This window comes from Pristis pectinata, chromosome 7, assembly GCF_009764475.1.
Source record: "Pristis pectinata isolate sPriPec2 chromosome 7, sPriPec2.1.pri, whole genome shotgun sequence".
NCBI classification, from domain to species: Eukaryota; Metazoa; Chordata; class Chondrichthyes; order Rhinopristiformes; family Pristidae; genus Pristis; species Pristis pectinata.
The window spans coordinates 27158143-27184576 of record NC_067411.1 but is presented as its reverse complement, the minus strand read 5'-3'; the positions used below and the strand labels follow the sequence as shown (position 1 = coordinate 27184576).

The window sequence follows — 26434 nt, the reverse complement described above, 5'->3', positions numbered from 1 at the left end:
GTTAGGAGTTACGGGCATGCTATGTTGACACCGGAAGAGTGGCAACACTTGCGGGCTGCCCCCAGCACATTCTCAGTAATGCAAAAAGACACATTTCACTGTGTTTTGATGTACATGTGACTGATAAATAAATATCTTTTAAAAAAAACTGAGGGACTGGATTAATATGCATAGATCTTTGAAGATGTTTGGACATAGAGAGTAGTTAGCAAAACAGATGGGATCTTTGGGTTTAATAGTTCGAGGTATTGTGCACAATATTTGGGAAGTTATGCTGAACTTGATGTAAAAAAAAGTTTTGGTCACAACTCAAGCATTATATCCCATTCTGGTCACCACCCTTGGGAAGGATGTGAAGATTGTTGGGAGGATGCGGAGGAGATTTACCAGAATGGTTACAGGGATGAGGAATTTTAGTTATGTGATTAGCTAAGAAGGCTAGAATTGTTAGAGTTGTTCTTGGAGCACAGGAGGTTGAGGAAAGATTTGATAGAAGTGTGCTAAGAGACTTAGAAAAGGTAGGCAAAGAAAAACTGATGGTATGAGGATTAAGGAGCACGGAATTAAGATTTTGAGGGCGAGTGAAAGTGGGGGAGGGGAGGTGAGGAAGAGGTTTTTGTGTAGCAGTTGATAATGACCTGGAACTGGCTGCCTATGCAAGACAGTGGAAATGGAGAACACTAATGATTTCAAAAGGAAATTGAATAGACACATGAGGGTTATAGAGACATGAGAGACTGCAGGTGCTGGAAATCTGGAGCAACACACAAAGGCACTGGAGAAACTCAGTGGGTCAGGCAACATCTACGGAGGGAAATGGACAGTCAACGTTTTGGGTTGGGACCCTTCATCTGGACTGGTTGAAAGGTCTCAACCCAAAACATTGACTCTGCATTTCCCTCCGTAGATGCTGCCTGACCTGCTGAGTTCCTCCAGCACCTTTTTGTGTTTGACTAAGGGATATAAACTAGCAGGACATTTTAGAGAGAGAGAGTGAAAAAGAGTGGGGGAATAGAACTGACTGGGTTGCTCTACAGAGAGCTACCATGAACTTGATAGTTGAAAGGCCACCTTTGCTATCATAACTTTGTGAAGAACCTGTTTGTTCATCAAGGTTCAAATTTGTAGTTGGATTATAACTACCACACAAGGTTGTATTATCATTCTCTACCGACCTGTCAGTGATATAATTTTGTCCCTTAAACTCCTGGTATATTTGTAAATCAATGTTGCACTTCTTCTAAAGTAAAATTCCTTCTAGGTGTGGTCCATTGACTATTCAGTGTAAATGAGCTCAATCAAAATTTGGTTTCTGATTTCCTATTCTGACTAAGTCCCATTAGAGTTATAGAGTTGTACGTCATAGAAACAGGCCTTTTGGCTCACCGTGTCTATGCTGGCCATCATATCTATCTATACTAATCCCACATGCCTCCATTAATTCCATATCCATTGATGCCCTGATCAACTACCTGTCAAGATGCTTCTAAAATGCTGTTCCTGCCTCCACCACTACCTGTGGCAGCTTTATTCCAGATGCCAATTACTTCTCTTAATGTGTAAAGTTTACTCCTCAGATCCTCTTTAAATCTCCTCCCTGTCACATTAAACCTCTGCCCTCTAGTTTTAGATGCCTCCTACCTTGGGAAATAGACATTGGCTATCTGCCTTATCTATGCCTCCCATAAATTTACATATCTCTATCATTGTCACTTCTTGGCCTCCTTTGCTCATTGGAAAACAGAGCTAGCCTACCTAATCTCTATTATTTATTATGATATCATCAATGAAAAGGTTATATCGAGTCTAAACCCATTCCTGTCAAACTTTATTGCTTGATAGGGATGAAGAGTAGGTTTCAAACTAGTGTCTTTGGAGATTTACTGAACCATAGTGTCTAGGTACTATTCAGTAAATTAAATTCTTATGTTGAACAAAACATTGAAACTGAAATCTTCCTGGTTTGGAAGGCTCAGCAACTCTCAAAATTCATGCATTGAATTAATGGTAAAGCCAACCAGCAACATCCAACTCTGCTTACATTCTTTCAGGTTTAATTCTAATGAATACTGATTAAAGAATAGAAAAATGTATCCATTTGTAGCACTAAATAGTTAAGCATTCATATTTATAGCATTATTTATTCAGTGACCCTCTTCACAACTTTGACTACTGTACTGTGTAATCAATGCAGTTTTAGTTTATTCACTTTTCTGTGTATGGGTAGCATCAGCAAGGCCAGTATTTATTGCTCATCCCCAATTTTGCAGGAGGCACTGATGAGCCATCTTCTTGAACTGCTGCAGCCCTTCTGCTGAAGGTATTCTCACAAAGGTGATGCTGTGCAACTTGGAGAGGGTGTTCCCATATCCTGCTGTCCTTCACCTGTTTGGTGGTAGAGACTGTGTTTGGGAGATACAGCTGAGCTTTCGGTTATGGGGAGAGACTGCATAGGCTGGGTTTGTTTTCTTTGGAGCAGAGGAGGCTGAGGGGGAACCTGTTAGAGTTATTAATTAATGAGTAGCATAGAGTGGGTAAGAATATTTTTTTAAATAAAAGCTGTGGATGCTGGAAATCTGAAATAAAAACATAAAGTGTTGTAAGAGCTCGAGCTGAATCTGTGGAAAGAGAAACAGTCAATATTTGAGGTCCAGGACCCTTCATCAGAACTGAAATATAGAGAAAGCAGAAAAGAGTGGGGGGGGGGAGGTGGGGGAAGCTGATGGGTAGAACAATGGGAATTTCTCTGATGGAGTGAGATATTGTAACCATTAAGGAGCAGTTAAGGTCAGATTTAGATTCTTTGTCTGTGTTATATGTTGCTAATGTTGTATAGTCTTGTCTACTGGGACATGCCCAGCAGGCTGGACTATTGAAGAAAGAAAAGGATGGCAGGCAAAAAATGGCCAATTCTCATACAAGCAGAAAGAGAGCGTGAATTATCTAAAGTTAGAATTCAATATTGAGTCTTCCCAGCTGCAACAGGCCCCAACAGAAGATGAGGTGTTGTTCAAGCTTGTGTTAGACCTCGTTGTAACAGTACTGGAGGCCACAGACAAAGGTCATAGTGGGAGTGGAATAGTGAATTAGTAACAGGCAAACTGGAAGCTCAGGTCTACTCCTGTAGACTTACCCCAGGTGCTCCGCAAAGTGATCACCCAGTCTGTAAATGCTCTCTCCAATGTTGAGGTCATGTTGTGAACACTGAATGCAATACACTAGATTTGAAGAACTGCAAGTGAATCACTGCTTTACCAGGAAATTCCATGGATGAGGTGAAAGGATAGGCCTCCAACTATTGGAGTTTTCCCACCTTAATGCCCTTTGACTTCTGTTTTACCAGGGTTCCTTGTTGCCATATGTAGTAAAGTGACGTTGTCTTGTCAATGGCGGTTACTTTTGCCTTGACTCTGGAATTCCAAGGCCAAACATGAGGTGTGGTGTTGAGTGGTAAAACCCAAACTGGAGATTAGAAAGAATATATGTTTCAGTAGTGGCTTCACTGACTTGCACAGTGGAAGAAAAATTGCTTAGCAGGTTCAATTGCAAGTGTTAAAATATCCTTGAATATTATTTGATATGATTTTAAAAATGAACATTAAATGAATTATGTATCTTATGTTTTATTAATATCTAGCAATAGAGCTGAAGATAAAATCTGCTGTCTCCATGACTTGATAAGTTGTATTTAACACTTGTAGAACTTTTAGATCTGCCATCACTTGTGATTCAGTGGTGTCAGTTGCTCTTTTAAGCACTCCAAGCAGGTTACCTTTTATGAGAGTTGTTTACTCTGCCTGCCCACAATAAGTGTCACAAAAGATTGTAATGCTCATGCTATCTTATGACCCACAGTGGAACCTGGATCATTTTATTACTGATGAGTAAAATGCTTTATTCTGTAATTAGGTCAAATAGTGAAATAAAGATAAGGATTTTAATTCATTTTTGGGACTACATTATTGATCAGTAAGATGGGCTTAATGGATAAGAAAATTTGCTGCAGGCTGGATGATCTGTTAATTCTGGAACTAAAAATATTTGCATAGTGGCGAATAGGAGGTAATTAAAAGAGATATTAGGAAAATCAAACCTAGTGGGAAGAAGATGGATAATTTTTTTTATTTGAGATAAGAAAAAGAGATTTGTACTTTATGTAGCAAACTTCCCAATGCAACACGGTCTCACAACTTTTTGATTTGAGGGTGCAGCCAACTTAACCATGGTAAAATAGGGAAGGTGTGAAGTCATAATTGAAACTCTCTCAGCTGTGCCTCGATTAAATGAAAAAGACTTCACTTTGCATACACGGGATATGGATTTTGCTGGCAAGGTTACATCTAATGCCCATCTGTAATTAACCTTAAACAATGGTGAGCCACTTCTTCAATTGTTAGAGACCTTGTGGTCAAGGTATATTCTCACAGTGCTATTTGGTTTAAAAATTCTAGGAAGTCAATCCAAGATGTAGAATGGAAATAGAAATATAAATGGCAATGGAAATAGAAATGCAGAATAGAAACCTAAGTCGATGAAGTGTGATTTGAAAGGGAAATGTGGATGGTTGCATTTGCATGCACCTGTTGTTTTTATCTTCTAGATGGTGGATGCTTTGGTTTAGTAGATGCTATCAAAGAAGCCTTTGAGTTTCTGCAGTATACCATGTAACTGGTGCAGTGAACTGTTGATGGTGGGAGTGAGTATTTGGGATGGGTACCAGTTGAATGAATTGGTTTGCTCGTGTTGTGAAACAGTACTTTTTCAGGCAAATGGAGAGTATTCCATCACAGTTCTGACTTTTCTATTTTTAGATAGTGGAAAGGATTTGGGATGTCTAGTTGTGGTTGTTGAAGGCTATTTGTATCAGTCTTGGAATGTTGTAGAAAGTGTTTCTCAGGGTAGTGTCCAAGGTCCATCTGTCTTAGCTGTACCATTCCTTCATATTCATTTTGTATAGATTACCTTGTCCTTGACTGCTTAAGTAGGGACGGTACTTGTACGTCTGGTTGCAGTTGTGTTTCTGGTTAGTGATAACCTCTGAGGTGTTGATGGCAGAAGAATTGGTGATATTGCCATTGAAATACCAATAGAAGGAAATAGTGCTGTCTTTTAGGAGATGATTGAGTTTATCAGCTTTTCAAGGGTGGTTAGGGTTGGCCAGAAGGTGACAGGTGCACTGAGGAGGGGTGAAGGATGACAGGCAGATCGAGCCAGGTGGAGTGGGGGTGGGCCAATTTGTATCCCCCCCTCCACCTACTACCTACATCCATCAGATCCTGATTCCATCTGCCCTTCATCTCTCCCTACTGGTTCCCATTATCAGCTTCCTTATCAGATTCCAGCGCTGGTAACCTTTGTGTCCCCACTGAATACCTTCCAACAGCTGTCTCCACCTTCACTCTCCCCTCTCCCAACCTGGTTCCATCTGCCCTTTTTTCTCCTTATCTGCTTCCACCTATCACTCACTGTCTCCCTACTCTGCCCTTCCCCTACCTTGCTCCATTTGTCCATCATCCTTCAACCCTCACCCTCTTCTTTCACCCATGAGCCCCTGTCTCACCCGTCCCCCTCTCCTCTTTATGCAGCTATCTTCCCTCTCCACTCTCAGTCCTGATGCAGGGTCTCGAACCAAAATAACGACAATTCCAATTCCCCCCCGGGATGCTGCTTGACCCATTGAGTTCCTCTAGCAGTTTTTTTTTGCTCCAGACTCCAGCATCTGCAGTTTCTTGTGTCTCCAATATCTGTTGGCCTTGCCTGTGATGAAGCCATCCCATTAAAGAATTTAAATAAAACTATTGGCTGAAGTATTGCTCAGATCATGCTGTACTTGGTCATAGCGAATGGAATTAAAGATTGTCCAATTATTGGCAATCATTCCACTTGTTGCCTTTTACGAATGGAAGTTTGTGAATGGAGCAACTGAATTTTGGTGGCCCTTGGACTGTGTCCTTAGAAGTTTGCAGCAATGTTGCGAAATTGAGATGAATGTCCAACCAGCTCTCATTCAGAAGCTGGATACTCCGTACTTAAATAAGGAAGTAGATCTCAAAGTGTTTAGATCAGGGAAGGGGAATCAGGAGTAAAATTATAAAATGGTGGATCACAGCTTGGGAGAAAGGGAGAAAATGACACAGACAATTACACAAATATTTTCTGTAATAGAGATGAAGAAATCCATGAGTTCATTATATTTGATGTTGAACATAAGGCAGTGTTAAAATGACTTTAAAAATCTAGCTTATACCTGTGGATTGTCCTTTCACTCCAGAGTAACTTCGGAATAAAATTTGGAGGAGGAGGAGACCTGGTTGTGCTCTGCTTGATCAAACTAACTTTGGTAAATAATGACAAGATTTGTTATTTCAGCCGCATTCAGGATCTCTGAACTTAAAAGGAGTGACAATAGGAACATAAAGGCATTTCTACTTGAAGCATGAATCAAAAGGCTTTGAAAGGAATATTGTAAAGATTTTTTGGTAAAAATATAAAGAATAATGGCACGATATCTTTGTAATATTTTGGAGTGTTAGCAGTTGTTCTTGTATCTGCTAAGAATACTTGATGTCCTTCACATAAGAAAAACATTGTTTTTATTCTACAGTAGAGTAAAATTCTTGTACTTTTGGTGTTTAACTTTTAGAAAGGCATTTCATTTGACAAGTGGCCTCTCTCCTATTTAGTACCCTTAGCAGTCCCAATGTTTCTGAACCGTATATATCAAGAAAAAGTAAGTGGATGATACATAGAACAGTTTGTGTTCTGGCCCCTTTTAGAATTTTTTTGTTTTCTTTTGCTTGTATCAGTTCTGGAGATGTTTAGCTATCTGTCTGAGATTCTGTTTTCCTTTGCACAGAATATTTGATTTGTGTTTCAATTCTTAAATGCAGGAAGAATTATAACAGTATTCAGTCATATCTCCAAATTAGGCTGAAACTGTTCTTTTAATTTCTTTAGAGCCACAAAATAATTCCTTATACTGTAAGTAAACCAAACAGCCAGAATCTGCTATGATCACATCACAATCTTTTTCCTGACAATTAATGATTTTCAGCAATATTTCTAAATGCCAATAGCAAGCTTCAGTGTTGGAGATTATAATGCATATTTTTTAAACAAATTCTGTTTGGTTTGTAAAGCAGTAGTTTTAATCTGAGTCCATATAATTATTGAACAACCCTGTAAACTGAGATTTACTTGTCATTTGAATTTTGCATAAAGTAACCTAACCCTAACCTAGCCCAAACCTTATCCACAATACCATTTATAGAATTACTTGTAACCTTTCATTTATTTCATAAGACCAGAGGAAAGACGAACCTTTTGGACCCTCGGCTGATCTGATCTTTGGCCTCAACTCCTTTCTAGCCTGATGCCATAACCTGAGATTTTAGGACTATGGGGGAAATCAGACTTGAATGTACCTAAATGATTTGGTATCCCCAGCTCTCTGGGGGTGTGGAATTCCAAAAATTCACAGTCCTCCTGAGAAGAAATTCCTCATCTCTCTTAATCAGCTGACCACACCCCCCCCCCCCCCCCCCCCATATACTATGACTATGCCCTTAAGCCCTTAATTCTTGACTCCCCCTCCCAGGCAAACATCCTTGGATATCTTCCTAGCAAGCTCCCTCAGAATTTTTATTGATTTCCATGAGATCTCTCGTTCTTCTAAACGCCAGAGTTCATTTGGCCCTGTCATTCCTAGTGTGACAAACCCGACATCTTGGGAATCAATTTGGCGACCCTAGGCTGTACTGCCTCACCGATTTTTAAACCAGTACTTTCTCTAGAACTGGGAAGTAGATACATAATTGCAAGATTATATATTAATGGGTTATGAGGTTGAATAGCTAAAATGAAGTATGCCAGGAAACACACATTAGCCATTTCTCAATGATGGACAAAGTTGTTCTAGGCAACTTCAGGATACTATTCCTTGGAGATAAATATTTTATATTTCGTATATCTTGAGTAATGGTTCCAGTTTACCATAAATTATGTGCATTGGTTTGGTGCCAATAGCTAAGTTGGCTGGGCAATTCAAAGTTCATATCACTTTGAATCTTTAGTCATCAAAAAGGACACTTTTTTTTGGTCCAAGATTCTTGCTATTTGGGATTCATATACCTGTAAATGATGGTATTCAAAGCAATGCATCATCCCTTTAGAAGTTGTAATTTCTTCCTTTTGAAGTATCTATGTGAGAAATTTGGGCTGAATTATTAACAAGTGGCAGCTGTTTTTGCAGTTACGCACTTTTCATCATTTAATTATATCCACAATCCCAAAATCTATTGTGAATACTTACTCTAAAACCTTTACACTCTTGATGCTGATTCAATAGCCTCAAAATGTGGCCTCTACTATTCAGTGGTTTAATTGTGGTAAAAAAGAGAAAATGCTGGAAACACTCAACAGATATCACAGCCACTGTAGAAGGAGGGAGGTAGGATTAATATTTCAGCTCCATGATTTTTTTTCAACAGGTCATCAACCTGAAATGATTTCCACATTTTCTGCTTCTTTTTCAAATTTGCAAAAGATATAATATTCTGCCTCAGTGGTGAAGATGTTTAGCCAGCAAGTTTGACATCCAGTGGACGCCTGTGTATTAGGTAAGAATATTGCTTACTAAAATACTCCCCGAATTACAAGAAGAGTGCAGCAATAATTGTTCTGTAACTTTTTTTTTCCTGAAAGTTATTTTGGCACTAAATCCAATTAACATATAATAAGATTCAGAGTTTACCCGAAACGTTGACAATTCCTTTAACATAAGGACATAAGAAATAGGAGCAGGAGTAGGCCATCTGGACCATTGGCCTGGTCCATCATTCAATAATGTCATGGCTGATCTGGCTGTGGACTCAGATCCACCTACCTGCCTTTTCCCCATAACCCCTTATTCCCCTACTATACAAAACTCTATCTAACGGTGTCTTAAATATATTTAATGAGGTAGCCTCTAATGTTTCCCCAGGCAGAGAATTCCACAGATTCACTGCTCTCTGGGAAAAGCAGTTTCTCCTCATCTCCATCCTAAATCTACTCCCCCAAATTTTGAGGCTATATCCCCTAGTTCTAGTCTCACCCACCAGTGGAAACAACTTTCCTGCCTCTATCTTATCTATCCCTTTCATAATATTTATATGTTTCTATAAGATCCCCTCTCATTCTTCTGAATTCCAGCGACTATAGTCCCAATCTCTCCTCGTAGGGTAACACCCTTATCTCTGGAATCAACCTGGTGAACCTCCTCTGCACCGCCTCCAAAGTCAGTATATCTTTTCTCAAGTAAGGAAACCAGAACTGCATGTAGTATTTCAGGTGTGGCCTCACCAGTAACCTGTACGGTTGAAGCATAACCTCCCTGCTCTTAAATTCAGTCCCTCTAGCAATGAAGGCCAACATTCCATTTGCCTTTTTGATAACCTGTTGCACCTGCAAACCAATCTTTTGCGATTCATGCACAAGTATTCCCAAGTCCCTCTGCACAACACCATTTAAATAATAATCTGATCTTCTATTTTTCCTTCCAAAGTGGATGACCTCACATTTACCAACATTGTACTCCATCTGTGAGACCCTTGCCCACTAACTTAACCTATCTATATCTCTCTGCATATCCTCCACATCCTCTGCACATTTTGCTTTTCCACTCAATTTGGTGTCATCAGCAAACTTAGATACACTACACTCAGTCCCCTCTTCCAAATCATTAATGTATATCGTGAACAATTGCGAGGCCAACACTGACCCCTGCGGCACTCCGCTCACCACTGATTGCCAACCAGAGAATACCCATTTGTCCCAACTCTCTGCCTTCTATTGGTTAACCAATCCTCTATCCATCCTAATACATTACCCCTGACTCCATGCATCCTTACCTTATGGTTGGGTCTTTTATGCAGCACCTTGAGGAACGCCTTGTGGGAATCCAAGTGTACAACATCCACCTGTTCTCCTCTATCCAATGCGCTTTTTATATCTTCACAGAACTCCAGTAAATTTGTCAAACGGGACTTGCCCTTCCTGAATCCATGCTGTGTCTGCCAGATGGCTTGCTATTTCTTCCTTAATGATCACTTCAAGCATTTTCCCGACTACAGACATCAAGCTAACTGGCCTATAGTTACCTGCCTTTTGCCTACATCCTTTGATTAAACAGTGGCATGACATTTGCTGTCTTCCAATCCACTAGGATCTGGTCAGAGTCCAGAGAATTTTCGTAAATTATCACAAATGCCTCTACTATAACTTTCACCATTTCTTTCAGTACCCTGGTATGCATTCCATCAGGACCAGAGGACTTGTCTACCTTTAGGCCCACTAGTTTGCTCAGCACTACCTCTTTAGTGATAGCGTCCTCGCCTCCCATCGCACTCCTAACATCTCTCTGTGGCATGTTAGATGTGTCCTCCACTGTGAAGACTGACACAAAATTGTTATTCAAAGCCTCAGACATTTCTGCATTACCCAGTATTAATTCCCCCTTCTTGTCTTCCAAGGGACCCACATTCACTTTAGGCACCCTTTTCTGCTTTATATAATTATGAAATCATTTGCTATCTGTTTTTATATTTTGTGTTGGTTTACTTTCATAATCTGTCTTCCCTTATTGCTTGCTTAGTCGTTCTTTGTTGCTTTTTAAAGTTTTTTTTTCCCCCAATCTTCCAGTTTCCCACTACTCTTGGTGACTTTGCAATAATGGCATACCTTCCTTTCCTCCCATGGATGCTGCTTGACCTGCTGAGTTCTTCCAGCAGATTGTTTGTTGCTTAATATACAAGTATCTTGCATAAATCTCAATGCATTTCTAACCAGTTTACCATATAGCTCTCTTTTGCATTTCTTAGTATGCATGGTGGTCAGGTTTGGAAATCCACTTCAGTTGAAACTGAACATTGTTTCTAAAATGTTCTTTACAAAAGATATACAACTCTTCCTCCTTTTGAGCTACAGTTATTGAAATAAAATTGACTTGAATGGAAGTTCACTTTAGTTCTAATGGTAAACATTCTAACCTTGTATTTAAATTCTTTCTGAATAAACTCATTCATTTTATGGAATCTGGGAGTTGCTGGCAAGGCCAGCATTTATTGTCTGTCCCTAATTGCCCTTAAGAACTTCCTGGTGAATGTGCTCCAACACAGTACTGTCATGTAAGGAGTAAAATGATTTAGACTCTGTGGCAATGAATGATTGGTGACCTATTTCCAAGTCAGGATAGATGTGTGACTTGGAGAGGAACCTTCTGGTGATATTGTTCCAGTTTTCCTACTGCCTTGTCCTTCTTGATGGTGAATGCTGCAGGTTTGATAGATGCTGTCAAAGTAGTCTGGGCAAGTGACAAGAACGTGTTTTGTAGGTCGTACACCTTGCAGTCACTGTGCTGGTGGTGGAGGGAATGGATATTTAAGGTGGTGGATGAGTTTCCAATAAAGTGGGAGGCTTTATCCTAGATAGTATTGATCTTTGTTAAAGTTGGAGCTGCTCTTACCCAGGAAAAGGAGAGTATTCTATCACTCTCCTGACTTGTGCTTTTATAGACAGTAATGAGGCTTTGGGATGTCAGGAGATGATTCACTTGCACAGGATACCCAGTCTTTCACCTGCTTTTGTAGCCGTGGTATTTAGGTGGCTGGTCTAATTAAGTTTCTGTTCAGTGATGTCACCAGGATGTCGATGGTGGTGGACTGGGTCAGGGCAATGTCAAGGGTGGTGGACCGTCTTATTAGAGATGGTCATTGCTTAACACTTTTTTGGCATAAATCTTTCGTGCCGTGGCTTGCTGCATACAGTTTATGAACTGCTTCATTTCCTGGGGAAGTAAAACAAAAAGCTGGAAACACTCAGTGGATTAGGCAGCACCAATGATGAGAGATGAAGAAATTCTGTTTCTCTTTTTAATCACATAGATATGGTTGGAGAAGGGGCGTTAAAGTAGCTAGAAGAAGAGAGTTGCGGTGACAGGACAATGAGAGCTAGAACAACAGTCAAAGTGGGGCAGAAAATATCAACAAAGGTATGTAGCAGAAAGTGAATCTGGGCTAAATAAAAACTTTAAAAAAATTAAACATAAGGCTATTTATTTGAATGCATCTAGCATTTGCAACAAGATAGATGAATTGATGGCACAAATTGTAACATGAGTATGATGTAGCATAGAAATATGGTTGGATGATGACCAGGAGTGGATGGTCAATATACCAAGTTATACAATCCTCTAAAATGGAAAGGAGGAGAGGTAGTGCTGTTGATCAAGGAGGGTATCTGAGCTGTGCTGAGTCCTGATATAGATACAGTGGGTAGTGATGTGGAATCGGTTTGGGTGGAAATAATGAATAGCAAGGAAAAGGAGATAAAGGTGGGAGTAATCAATAGCCTTCAAAGTGTGGCCCTTTTGATAGGGGAAAGCATAAATGTGGAAATATCAAAGGTTTGTATGAAGGAAACTGCAACTATCAAGATATATTTTATTTGTGTATTCATTGGTCAAATTAAACTGGCAAGGGTATTGTAGAAAAATTGTGGCGTGCTTCAGGGATGGCTTCTTAGAGCAGTATGTTACAAAATCTACTTGGAACAGGCTATTTTAGATTTGGTTATCTGTAATGAGGAAGGATTAATCCAAGATGCAAGAAAATTGTGACCACAGCATGGTAGGATTCCAGATACAGTGTGAGGGTGAAAACCACGGGTCCAAGGCAAGTGTCCTCTATTTAAATAAGGCCAATTACAATTTTATGAAGATGGAATTGTCTAGACACGGTGTTATCTAGGACTGGGTAATTAAGAGAGAGGTTGGTACATGAACAGTGGCAGATATTTAAACAGCTAGTTCATAATGCTCCGCAAAAAGTTATCCCAATTAGAAAGAGGGATTCCATGAGAAAGAGGAACCATTTGTGGTTAATAAAGGAGGTCAAGGAATTTGTTAAATCAAAAACTAGGGCATACATGGGGGCAAGGGCTAGTGTTAGACTAGAAGTATGAGAATTTTTTAGGAACCAGTAGCAAAAGACTGAAAAGCTCAGAAGGAAGAAGCAAATTGATTTTGAGACAAAATTTGTATACAATACCAAAACAAACCATAAGATTTCTATGGATTCATTAAAAGGAAGAGAGTGGCTAAGGTAAGTGTGGGACCTCTATAGAATGAGGCTGGAGGATTAATAAGGGGAAACATGAAAATGGCAGGTATGTTGAACCAAATTTTGCATAAATGTGGAGGACTTTCCCAAAGATAATAGAGGGGCTAGTTTCAAATAGCATGGAAGAATTGTAAAAATCCCAATCATGAAGGACAACCTATCTGAAAAATTCATGGGACTCAAAGCAGACTGGTTGCTAAGACCCAATAGCCTGCACCCAAGGGTTTTAAAGGAAGTGGCTGTGGAGATACTGGACCTATTAGTTGAAGTCTTGCAAGCTCACTGAGTTCTGGGAGGGTACCTGTGGATTGGAAAGCAACAAATGTGATTCCCTTGTTCAAGAAGAGAACACAAAAGGCTGGAATCTATAGGCCAGTTAATTTAGCATCTATTTTCAGCAAGATGCTGAAGTCAATAATCAAATAATCACTTAGGACAATCAAGTCAATAATCATTTAGGAAAGCTTAATATAATTAACCCATGAACATGGTTTTACAAAAGATAAATCGTGTGTGACAAATTTGCTTGTTTTTTTTTTGAGGATGTAACAAGCAGAATTGATAGAGAGAAGCTTGTAGATATGTTTTATCTTTCCAAAAGGCATTTGACAAGATGTCACATAAGAGGCTGATGCACAAGCTCATGGGGCTACAGGAAGTGTTAGCATGGATTGAAAATTAGTTGTCATGTAGAGGACAGAGAGTTGGAATAAGTGGGTCTTTTTCAGGTTGAATAGATGTAACTAGTTGCATATCCCAGTGAACAGTTCTTGGCCCTCAATTATTTACTATGTATATTAATGACCTAGAGGAATGGGTAGAATGTAAGCTGATGACACAAACTCGGTGCAAGGGCGTGTTGCTTTGAAGTTATTGTGACTCTGCAATAGGATATGGATATAGATTGAGTGAATGGGCAAAAGCTTGGCAAATGGAGTTTAATGTGGGTAAGTGTGAGGTCGTGCACTTCGGTAAGAGGAATGAAAAGGCAGATTATTATTCAAATGGATAGAGATAGCAAATGAGTGATGTGTAGAGGGATCTAGATGTTCTTGTGCATGAATTAGCAGGCGAGTGAAGCAAGGAATTAAGAAGACAAACAGCATATTGTCCTTTATTGCCAAGAGGTTGGAATTTTGTAGGGTATCTTGATTTGAAAATTGTGAACTTGAATATTGTGCATAGTTTGGCCCCCTTATTCGAAGAAAGGGTATAGAAGCATTCAAGGCAGTCAAAGGAGATTCACTAGTCTAATTCTTGGGATGAAAGGATTGTCTTTTCAAGAGAGGTTAGGGGTTGGATCTGTACTCTTTGGAGTTGAGAAGATTGAGGGGTGATCTTATTGAAACATATTGGGGGCAGGATAGGGTAGAATTTGAATCTTTTTGCTATTGGTATTAGTTTATTATTGTCATTTGTACCGAGGTACAGTGAAAAACTTGTCTTGCAAACTGATGTTACAGGTCAATTCATTATACAGTGCAGTTACATTGAGTTAGTACAGAGTGCATTGATGTAGTACAGGTAAAAACAATTACAGTACAGAGGAGAGTGTCACAGCTACAGAGGAGAGTGTCACAGCTACAGAGGAGAGTGTCACAGCTACAGAGGAAAGTGTTACAGCTACAGAGAAAGTGCAGTGCAATAAGGTGCAAGGTCACAACAAGGTAGATCGTGAGGTCATAGTCCATTCATTGTATAAGGGAACCGTTCAATAGTCTTATGACAGTGGGGTAGAAGCTGTCCTTAAGTCTGGTGGTACATGCCCACAGGCTCCTGTATCTTCTACCCGATGGGAGAAGAGAGAATGTCCTGGGTGGGAGGGGTCTTTGATTATGCTGGCTGCTTCACCAAGACAACGAGAGATAAAGACAGAGTCCAAGGAGGGGAGGCTGTTGTCTGTGATGCGCTGGGCTGTGTCCACAACTCTTTGCAGCTTCTTGCAGTCCTGGGCAGAGCAGTTGCCGTACCAAGCCGTGATGCATCCAGATAGGATGCTTTCTATGGTGCATCGGTAAAAGTTGGTGAGAGTCAAAGGGGACAAACCAAATTTCTTTAGCCTCCTGAGGAAGCAGAGGTGCTGGTGAGCATTCTTGGCTGTGGCATCTATGTGACTTGACCAGGACAGGCTGTTGGTGATGTTCACTCCCAGGAACTTGAAGCTCTCAACCCTCTCAACCTCAGCATCATTGATGTAGACAGGTGCATGTACACTGCCCCCTCTCCTGAAGTCAATGACCAGCTCTTTTGTTCTGTTGACATTGAGGGAAAGGTTGTTTTCATGACACCATTCCACTAAGTTGTCTCGAATGAGGTGACATGGTTACAAGATAACTGAGGTGCGTAGAAATTTCTCCTACCCCAGATCTGGAATCTCTACCCCAGAGGGGTGTGGAGGTAAAATCATTTGAAATAGTTAATGCGGATGTAGATAAATTTGTGAAAGATCTATGGGGAACTGGCAGAAAAGAGGATTTGAGGCCTGGGGGAGATGAGCCATGATCATACTTAATGGTAGGGCAGGCTTGAGGGGTGAAGTGCCTACCCCTGCTATTTTCTTGTGCACTAGTTGTGTTCTTGTGTCCCAGGGCTGGGTTGACTGAACTCCACCAATCACAACCATTTTCCTTTATGAGAGTTATGACTCCCATCACTGGAGTATTTTCCCTTTACTCATTGACTTCTGTTTTATTAGGGTGCCTTGAAACCACACTTTACAAAGGCTATCAATATAATGGAGAGTATATAACTGATATGCTAAGGTGATAACTGGAAGTAAAAGGCTACATATAGGAAGACTGAATAAATTGGGACTCCTTACCGGAAAATCACGCAATCAAAATTGAGTGATTATTAGTCAGTGAATTAGTGACACAGTACCTTTACCAAAATAATGAAGACATTGATTGTAGAGGATTAATAAGACCTGGACTGGCACACAGTAAGTAGTGATCGTCAGTATATGATAGTGTTTAAAAAGCATTATGAAAAGTAAAAAAGAATTGATGAAAAGGGAAGAAAGTAAGGCTGGAGAACTGGTACAAGCAGGCTATGTTGAATGTAGAATTCTGTGATTTAAAGCAATTTGAAAGCTGTGGGTGTAATCCTAACCCAAGCATGAGGAGGAAAGAGTGCAGAGAAAATATCTAATTTATACTTTTGTGTGTTAATACATTTATGATGTTGGGGCCCAAATGGTTACTGATGTTGTTAGAATTGTCTAGTTATTTCTGTGCCTTTTGTGTCCTTAAAATCAAAACAGTTTTTTACGTTTACAAACATGGAAACAAATGCTATCAAAAAATCTTGCGTGTTCATAAAGATTTTTCTGTGGTTGGTTTGTAAAATAATTTACGTTCTTAAAAGCAGACAGTAGAAGTTATTTCCTTTTAGGACCCAGAAAACGTGATTGGCAAGTTTGGTATTGGACGTGTGACCCGTTGCGCATTAGGACCCAGGGAAGAGCGAGTCTTGCAGTTCTGTTGTCTGACTGGATTGCAAATTCGCCATGAGTCTGTCGTTTTAGGCCTTGGCAGTGCGGTGTTAGACCGATTGTTGTCACGTTTGACTGACGGAGGATTAAAAAAAAACACAATTTGGTGCGTTTAGGTTTGTCATAATTTTAGAATGTGGATTTTAATTTTGCTTTGCGGTCTAAGAAGATCTGTTAATGGTGAACGGTATGTGCTGAATCTGTGGTAAGTGGTGGCGTTTGACCCGACTCTTGTGTGAGTCTCTCTCCTGTCTCTCTCTCATTGCAGCAAACCAAGATGGAGTACGAGTGGAAACCCGACGAGCAAGGGCTCCAACAGATTCTACAACTACTAAAGGAATCGCAGTCTCCAGACACCGCCATCCAGAGATCTGTTCAGCAAGTATCCTTTGTAAAGCCGCAGGTTCGGTAATGTGGCCCACCTGACTTTTTTTTTCTGAAAATCGTTCATCGAAATGTGCTCGGCTGAGTAATGTTCCTTTCTGCTATGTTTGAAATGTGAAGAATGGGAATGAAACAATTTAGGGTTCTGCCTGAGGTGGAGAGGCCGAGAGACACTTTTCTCCTCGAGCCCCCAGCCCCCTCCCCCTCTGTGGGTAACGTCTGCTTAATTATTCTAAATTGAAATATTCGTGAATGCATTTGAAGGTTTCGTTTCTTTTCAACTGGTTTTATTATCGATGCAGCCTGCGGCCATAATGCTGAACGCTAAGCCTATGGCGTATTCAGTTTTCAGAATCTTGATTTTTTTTAATGGTGCTTCAACTCGAATGGTATGCTCAACACCATCGCCATGCGTCTCACGTTGTATAAATTGGCTGATGGGGGAGGTGAATATTGTAATACGTTCCTCCAATTACAACGGCGACGTTATCGACTCGTCCAATTTGGATACTATTTATTGCAGTGAATTTCATAAACTGCTAAAAACAATTTGAAAACGCATTCTGAGTAATTAAGTTTATTTTTACTATTTTTGTCTGAAAACTGTGACGTTTTATTTAAAACGGTCTTCAGTTGCAAAATGTTTCCTTAGCGTTTCTCGTAAAGAAACTGGAGCAACTTAATCAATATCCAGACTTCAATAACTATCTGATTTTTGTTCTTACAAAGTTGAAATCAGAAGGTAGGTGCATTGGGTTTGGCTACATGAATAACAAGATTATAAAACAAAATCTAACACATAGTGTATATAATTACATAATATGATGGTAGTTTAAACTTTGCAGATCTATTCCAAATCCAAAGTTTGAAACTTCTTGCATGCCTTTTCCCAGCTCTCACAGCATTATTGAGGCACTTCATAATCATCATTGATGTGACTTATAATTTGCTGATATCTATGCATCTTGCATCATCCCTGGCCTTAGCTTTCAGTAATGCATCTAAATTTATTCATGAGTTTATACAACCAAATAGATTAAAAGTAAAATTGAGTTCAAAATTATAGTAACTGTACAGAAGTAGGAGCAGAACTTTTGACATTAGATCTTGAGGGATACCTGGATTCAGATAATCATTTGTAATTTTTGTAATTGAATGTTTGAAGGAGAGTAATGGCTTAAATTGATTTGGTCTGTTTTAGATTTTGGCAAACTTGTTACTGCAGTCATATCAGTTAAGACATTACTGCCATCAAATCTACTCTGAATGATAGTGTCACATAACTTAATGTTTAATTTGATTGAAGTCAGGGAAAGTGTGCCTAATTGCTCTTGAATGTTAAAAGCAGTCCTCACTCAATGCAAGTTTAAATTGCCTGTGTAAAAATAGAAAATGCTGGAAATACTGGGTGGGTCAGGAAATATCGGTGGAAAGACAAACAGTTAATGTTTCAGGTAGAAGATTCTTTGCCAGAAGTGGGAAAGATAGTAAACAAGTTTTAATTTCTGTCTGCCAGTTAACTATTTCAGCAGCTTATTTCCATGGCAACCCTGTTCTCACCCTATCAGAAATTCTTTTGTTTGTCCTGTCCTTCCCTCCACCCTCTGCATCTTGAAATGAACTTGCTTTGTCCATGTTCTGACAAAGGTCTTCAAACTGAAATATTAAACATGTTTTTCTTTCCATAGATGTTGCCTAATCTGTTTCCTGCTCTTCCTTTTTTTTAATTTCAGATCTTCAGCATCTGCAGTTTGATTTTCTCAAGTTGCTTATGTATTTTGTGCTGAAACTAAGAGAAGTTTAGAAGCAGGCATTTTGTGTTTTGCATTATTTTCTACATAACTATACCCATGTAACTTGTGTACAAATCCTATCTATGTTTCAGTTGCTGCTTTTGACCTGCTGACTCTACCACTTCGTGATTTTTGTTTACTTTCTTTCATTTTCTGTACCACTCCCAAGTTTTCTGTGTGATATCTTACTTCATTTTGCCCCTTTTGGGATCCCTTTCCAAAATCCATTCCAGTTGTACTGTGTACTCTCCTGCCATTCCTCCATGACATTATTAGCATCCTCTGAATGACCCATTTAGGTATTTTGAGCAGCAACCCTGACTGACCCAATGTACACTTTCACTTGCCTTCCTGCCCAGCAAACATGCAGAGAGGTCTGATGTTGCCAGTCTCCTTCCTGTCCAATTTGCCCCACTATGTAGATTTTAGTAGTGGGCCGTTGATCATCATGCCTCTCTGCATCTCCCTCTGAGATGTCTGTTCACTTAATGAATAATGCCTATGCTAATAATGAAATTATTGTGATAATTGCTTAGAAATCATGGCATCGACAGAAATCTGGATTGTGGGTGATGGCACCTAGCCTCTCCCATTTGGTGTACGTGCCACCAATTGCTGCATTTAGATTGGCGATAAGGCTCTCAACACCAAATTACGCTTGGGTGCAAGATACTTTCAAGCACCTCAACTTGTGCCACACTCTTTCTAAAAAAAAATGTTATTCTGTACCACTCCAGTTTAAAAAAAAAATGACTTGCGAAGATAACTTCACTGCTTTCCTATCTCAGCAGTTGCACCAAACAACTTCCTATTTTTGACCATTTCAATCCACTTTGCTTCATCCAAAACACATTAGTTTTCTATATTCTTTCAACCTGCACTTCTGTGTAAACCCCCAATTCCCGTTTTTGATCACCTCATAAACTTGTCCAAGTTATCTGTATGGTCTGCACCTTAGACCATCTTTGATCACTTCCTTATAATGCTCTCCACAAAAATACTCCTTTTCCTAACTCTGCTTCCTCCTGTGCCCACCTCCCTGGACAGCCCTTTTCCAATTTGCATAGAGCTGTTGGCTGTTTAATAACCTTGACTGTTTAATCTTTGGTTCTTAATTTGTGACATTCCAGCAGTAACTGATCTACTATTGGATCCAACTTTTGGTGCACTAGTTCCCATAAAAATATTACATACTCCAATCATTTATCTGATATAGCCTTCATCTCTGTTTGAGGGACAGACGCGAATGAATCCAATGGGTTGTTTATCCATTCACCATTAGATCTAACTGAATCACATTAAGCACCATCAGATCAAGCTGAATCGCATTAAGCACCAGCAGAATCTGTTCTTAGCTGACCTAACTGCTCATTATTTTGTAATCACCCTAGCTTGTTTAAAGCCATACCCCTGTTTCTTGCACCCTCACTTCTGAATCTTTCTGTCAATCAGGTTAGTAGGTTAATTCGCCATTTAATTGCCCCTAGCATGTATGTGAGTGGTGGAATCTGGGGAGAGTTGATGAGAATGTGGGGAGAATATTTTAAAAAAAGGATTAGTGTAAATGGGTGGATGATGGACTCGACCAAAGGGCATGTTTCTGTGCTCTATTTCTTTGACTTTCTCCAAGACAATGGTTCTGCAGAAATTAATTTGGGCATTGAAATTCTGCATTAATTTTGAGGAAGAGCATTTTCTTATTTCCTGGGACCCCCTTTTGTTTTCCTCTGCTTTTGCCTCTTCCAGGAGTCCTTGAAGAATATATTTGTTGGGACAGTGGATTGCAGACAAATGCAGTGGTTTTTAAAAAATTAAATACATATGAATTTCTTGTGTCTGAGCATTTTTTTTTGTATGGTTAATATGTGTGTGTCTTCTAAGCAAGCAGACTATAACAGGATCTAGATCGACTGGGAAAATGGGCCCCAAGAGCAGATGGAATTTAACTCTGAAATGTGCAAAGTGATGCATTTTGGGAAGTTAAAGCAGAGAGGGACATGCACAGTGAATGGCAGGGCCCTGGAGAATGTTGTAGAATTGAGAGAACTAGGGCTGTGAGTATGCAGTTTGCTTAAACTCTCTTTAAAAATAAAAAAAATTCCACTGGCAACCTAGAGGATGACTTCAGACAGGCAAATGGTGGCTGATGCCAGATGCACTTGCTACATGATTTCCTGTGTTGTGTCTTGACATGGCTAAGACTCATAAAAGGTAATGTGCAAGACGTGCAGCTGGTAGGCTAAGAAGATGATGACACAATGGCAAGGTTTGAGTGGTATGTACCTCCTTGAATAACTTGTTTGCTTGCAGTCTTCCTCCTAGTATGAGAGTGATATTTTGGAGAACTGGGAACGTTGAAGTCAGAGAGTTCCTGTGAATGCATATCATTGAATTACGCTGGAGATTTAAGAATGTGACGAGTGCTGACTGCCCCTGTATTGATGCATAGTATCCTGCTATTGAAAGTGAAATGGTATAAGTGAAATTATAAGGATTGTGATAAAAGTTGACACTATCTAGTTCAGTCTCTATTGGGCAAAACGTTCCAGGTTCTCCTTTCCCAGACCCTAGGCCTACACCTAAATTCTCATCCTTTTTTAAGCTTCCTTTTTATCTCCCATCATTCCCTTTGCATCCAGGAGATTCCTTTTTTGCTCTACTTCATTCTCTGTGTGTATGCCCTCTGCTCCTTTAAACCTACCAGCATTTTAGCTCTCCAATCTCCCTTACCCCTCAAGTCCTTGAACATTGTAACCAAAGAAATAGACACTTTGCAAGATGATAGACAATTACCAGCCAACAAGAATAAAAGTCAAAACAAAATGCTGCAGATTGTCTCTTGGGAGTGAGGGTGAAACAACAGTTTCCTTTCAATTCGATAACCTTTTATCAAAACTGAAGAAAGCTAATTGACCTGAAAGTTCAACTGTTTCTGCTTCCACAGATGCTGCACAATCTGCTGAATATTTATAATATCTTCTGTTATATTCCAAAAAAACACAATGCTGGAAATCTGAAACAAAGCTAATATAGCTACATTTCAACCTGTTGCCCTCCCCACTTTCTTTGCCACTTAATCTAGCTTGCTTTCTCCCTTAGTTCTGATGAAGTGTTTGACCAGAAATGTCAATTGTTTCTCTTTCCACAGATGCTGCCTAAGTTTTTCCAGCACTTAATGTTTTCATTTCAAAAGGGAATGCTAATCTTGTTTTACTGATAATCTTACTGAATTCTTTGAAGTAGTGGGCTCAGTAAGAATGTAGTAAATGAAATCTACTTGGAATTTTAAAATGACTGATTAGGAACAGAATAGTGGCCACATGACTCAGATAAGCAGATGAAGAAGCAGGCAAAAGGTGAGTTGTTGTCTTTCAGCTGGATCAAAAGTACATTTTCATAATAGAATAATAACTCCGTTAATCTGGCAAATTCAGGACTTTGGTGATGCCAGGCTGTCAGACTCTCTGCACTATCGTATGTTATTTCAATTAATACCCCAGCCTACTTAATTTACTTTTTTCTAAAGATGTTAATACAGCAAACATGCTACATTTAAAGGGAGTGTGGAAAGTGGGGCCCTGGTGATCTTAAAGGGAGCATGGTAAATAAAACTGGCAGGTTTAAAGGATGCATGTTAATAAGCTTTTTATAAATAAAAAGGTTATTAACCTGCCAGAGGAGGTGGAATCAGATACACTTACTACATTTAAGAGTCATTTAGACGGACACTTAACTGTGTAAGGCCTAGAAACATGGTCCAAGTGCAGGCAAATAAGATTAGTGTAGATGGGCAAAAAGGTTGGCATGGACATAGTAGGCAGAAGGGCTCATTTCTGTGCTGTACAATGCTTTGACTTTGAACAGTAGTAGTGCTTTTAGAGATTGAACTGAAGTAGAATTGTGTTAAATATTATTAGAATCTTGATCAGATCCCATTTTTAATACTTGTGTTCCTTTTATAATATAAGGAACTAGAGTGTTACAAAAATATTAGACTTGAGAGATATACCAATCATGTGAGTGAATGGGATTCTTTTCTCTCCTCCCCACATGGAGGGAGACTTAGACCTGGAACCATATGTACAGGATGACTACTAGTAAATCTTAGAGGGTATTCAGGAGAAACTGGAGATCAATAACAATGCAGTTACAGATAAAATGCAGTGCAGGCAGACAATAAGGTGCAAAGGCCATAACAAGGTAGATTGAGGTCAAGAGTCTATCTTATTGTACTATGGGACTGTTCCAGATCAGCATGCCAGGGACAAAAATTACATTGATTGGAGATGACTAGGATAGGCTTGGTAGGTGTGATGGATCTATACTCTAAATACTATATTAAGTTTTTAGCTACCAAGTCACACATATATTATTAAAGAGGCAATAAAATTATGGGTGTTTTACATGATGCAATGTAAAGTTACATTATGGTGGAAGGAGGAAGGGTTTACGAGGGAACAGGGAGAATGAAGTGGGAGAGGGGAATCACCACAAACTGGTCCTCCCTCTACATGAACTCAGCAACATTCCTGAATACTGCCAGTGATTCAGCCGTCGCTATCAGCTGCCTGTACCTCAAATCCTGTTGCTGTGGAAGTGTCAGTTGGTGATGATGCATGTGTCTGTAAGCATGGCGTTTCAGACCTGAATAGTAAGGGAAGGTTTGGAGATTTTGGAAGTGAGGATGGGGTGGGCAAGGGAGAAGGTGCAAAGGATGGAGAGAAAAGGGTTAGAGAAAAGAGAAAGGAAAAAGTGCCTGAATGAAGGAAGGGTAGAAGTGGCAGGGTCAGGGAAGGGAGGGGTGTGGGGGGTTGTATAAGGGTTTCATGGGGAGATTGAATGGAACATTTCAAGGGGAAGAAATTCTGAGTGGGCAGAATTGAGTGGGAGGGGTCAGTTCTTCCCACCCAGAATCTCTTTCCCCTTTAAATGTTCCATCACACCCATGACCTCCTCTATCAAATGTTCCATCACACCCATCACCCCTCTATCAAACACTTATTGGCTCTCTTCCTGGAGGTTGGTGAATAGGAAAATGAAGAATAAGTACTGGGCAAAAACATCTGTCTGAGCCTGTGTGTGTGTTTGTGTGAGAGAGGGAATGCTGTAAGGCATTCAAGTGCTTGTCCACCTTTTTGTATGCGTTGAATGAGATGCAGCAGAGTCTGGTCTCCAGTCATTTTGGATCCACTTGCTGTGCATCAAGACCAAGTAGTATAACATTCATGTGGTAGCTGCTGTGTCATGGGTTTTTCACGTTAAAACATATACTAGTATCCACCCCACAATATGAAGTTCATGACCTGGAACTTGAGTCCAATGGCAAACTGACCACCACTCCATTGCAATAGCTTGTTGCCTCAGATTCTTTAGCATCGAGGTTGCCACCCTGAATGAGACACATCAAGCAGGAGAAGACAGTCAAAGAACAAGATGCTGGATGTAACCTCTGCAAGGGCAAACCAGAAGAAGAATACCATCTTGAAAGGATATCTTTGGCTGAAAAGAATGAACTAATCTGATGGATCAGTGCCTTGCACACTGCAGTTATCAATAGATATGCCCCAATCCTGCAGATATGACCAAGGGTGACCTCCAAACTTGAAATTTTCCTGGTGCACATTCCAGAGAGGGAGATGTTGGTCCCATGGTAACTTCAGTTCCTGGATTGGTTAAGATGAATACTCCAGCAAGGCATGATTGGCAAGGATGGAATATGGAAAGCAAATTCCAATGGAGACTTCTTCCTGACACACTGCTTGGCAAGTGGTCCTGTTGTAACCTGCACCCTGTTTTGTTAAGAGGAAACATCCCTGATCTAGGCACTAGCCCCTGTTACATTATACAGATATCCTAGCAAGAGACCACAAGGATGCCCAAGTCATCTGCACTGATTGATACTGATAACTGCTGGCCTTAGCACCATTGAATCTACTGTGTTACCTCCAGCAGCCTGTTTTCAAAATAAAGGTTGCCATGAGAAAACTAATGAAGGATCCCACATGGGGCACTCTTCTCAAATGGTGTTTATAGGTAACCTAGCAACCACAGCTAACTGAGCTGAAATCAAAAAAAAACAAAATTGCTTTCAGCACTCAGCAGGACCAGCAGCATCCAGTATCTGTGGAAAGAGAATGGAACTGAAGGAACTAAGTATTAGTCAAAAAGATATTGGTGAGCTTGAAAACTCATAAATCCCACATCCCAGAGGTTTGATAGAGATGGTGAGTGGTCTGGTTACCTTCCAAGGTTCTGTAGATTTTGGGATTATTCCTGTGGCCCCAATACTTAAGAAATGAGGAAGAGATTTAGCAGGGATCTACTGATATGTTAACCTAATACTAGTTTTAGGAAAAATGCTGGAAACAATAACAATGGATGTAAGAGCAGAATACCTTAAGAGAATAATAGGATTGAACAAAGTCGTAATTGATTTATAAAGAAAAAATCATGTTTGAATAACCTATTGGAGTCTTAAGTTTATGACAAATTGAATAGAAATGGTGAAACAGGCAGCTGTGGGTTATTTGGATTTTTGAGTGGCTTTTGTAAAGTTCCCACATGATATTGGAGCACTTGCAGTTTGGGGGTAGGGGTGAGGTGATGGATTGGTTATTGGGTAGAAAACAAGGAATGAGAATAAATTGTTCCTTCTCAGGTTTGCAGGCTGTGATCAGTGGAGGATTAGTTGGTCCTGCCAAAACCCAGACTGAGCTTCAGTGAGCAACTTATTGATGAGTAATGACTGCTTTGATAATACTGTTGACCAGTCCAAATGAAACATCAACTGCCCATTTCCCTCCAGATGCTGCCTGACCCACTGAGTTCCTCCAACAGCTCATTTTTTTTTACTCTGTGGCATGCTGCTTCTGCTCTTTAGCATGCTTGTTATACCTATTATGCAACTCTAGTTGGATCCTTGTTTGTGGTGTTGCTCTTGGCATGCCCTTCTGCACTCATTGAATCAGTGTAATTCCCTTACTTGATGTAAATTGTAGAGTCATGGATTTTCTGGGACTAGAAATTCAGAGTTAGGAATTGCAGTGGTAGTGCCATACAGTATGATAAGGGTGTGGTCACATTAGTTTACCCCTCGCCTTAATTCCACCACTGCTTGCCATCAATATAGTCGGGCAGCAATTTTCTTCAGAACTCTACTAGGTAGTGCAGCTGAACAATGACTGGATATTGAAGTTGCCATCCACAGTATATTCTGTGCCCTTGGCTATTCTGTTTTATTCTGAGTATTGTTCAGTTTAGACACGTGCAGTTTCATCAACTGAGGGATGACAGTGGGTGGGCTGCGGGGGAAGAATAATTGTTCTTGCCCTTTTTGACCTGATACCATGAACCTATTTCTGGAGCCAAAGTTGAGGACTTTCAGGTTTGCTCTTCCTAGTGGGGTTGTCTTGCTGGTAGAATAGGATGTGCTAAGGTATAATGATGGAGTCTGGCATGCTTTCTGTAAGGTATGCTGCTTTAATATTCAGTACCTCAGGCTGTAGACTAATTTATCTATGGGACATCTTTCCAACTTAGATGTGTTTGTGAGGAAATCTTTGCAAGATAGACAATGCTGGGAACAAATTTGCTGTGTTCAATTTTGG

General features: G+C 40.0%; 1 protein-coding gene across 4 annotated transcripts in view; it reads left to right on the top strand.

The window, feature by feature from the left end:
* tnpo1 (transportin 1) overlaps nt 1-26434 on the top strand; it is a 133295-nt gene that overhangs the window by 21429 nt on the left and 85432 nt on the right. For 2 of the 4 annotated variants that reach the window (XM_052019137.1, XM_052019136.1), the window contains exons 1-3: nt 11924-12028; nt 16919-17032; nt 17701-17776. In XM_052019137.1, coding sequence (XP_051875097.1) covers nt 11981-12028; nt 16919-17032; nt 17701-17776 — 238 coding nt within the window. In that variant the 5' untranslated portion in view covers nt 11924-11980. Of the gene's footprint in view, nt 1-8489; nt 8619-11923; nt 12029-16616; nt 16757-16918; nt 17033-17700; nt 17777-26434 lie in introns of those variants that run through there. The other 2 variants (XM_052019139.1, XM_052019138.1) reach the window with 2 other exon arrangements.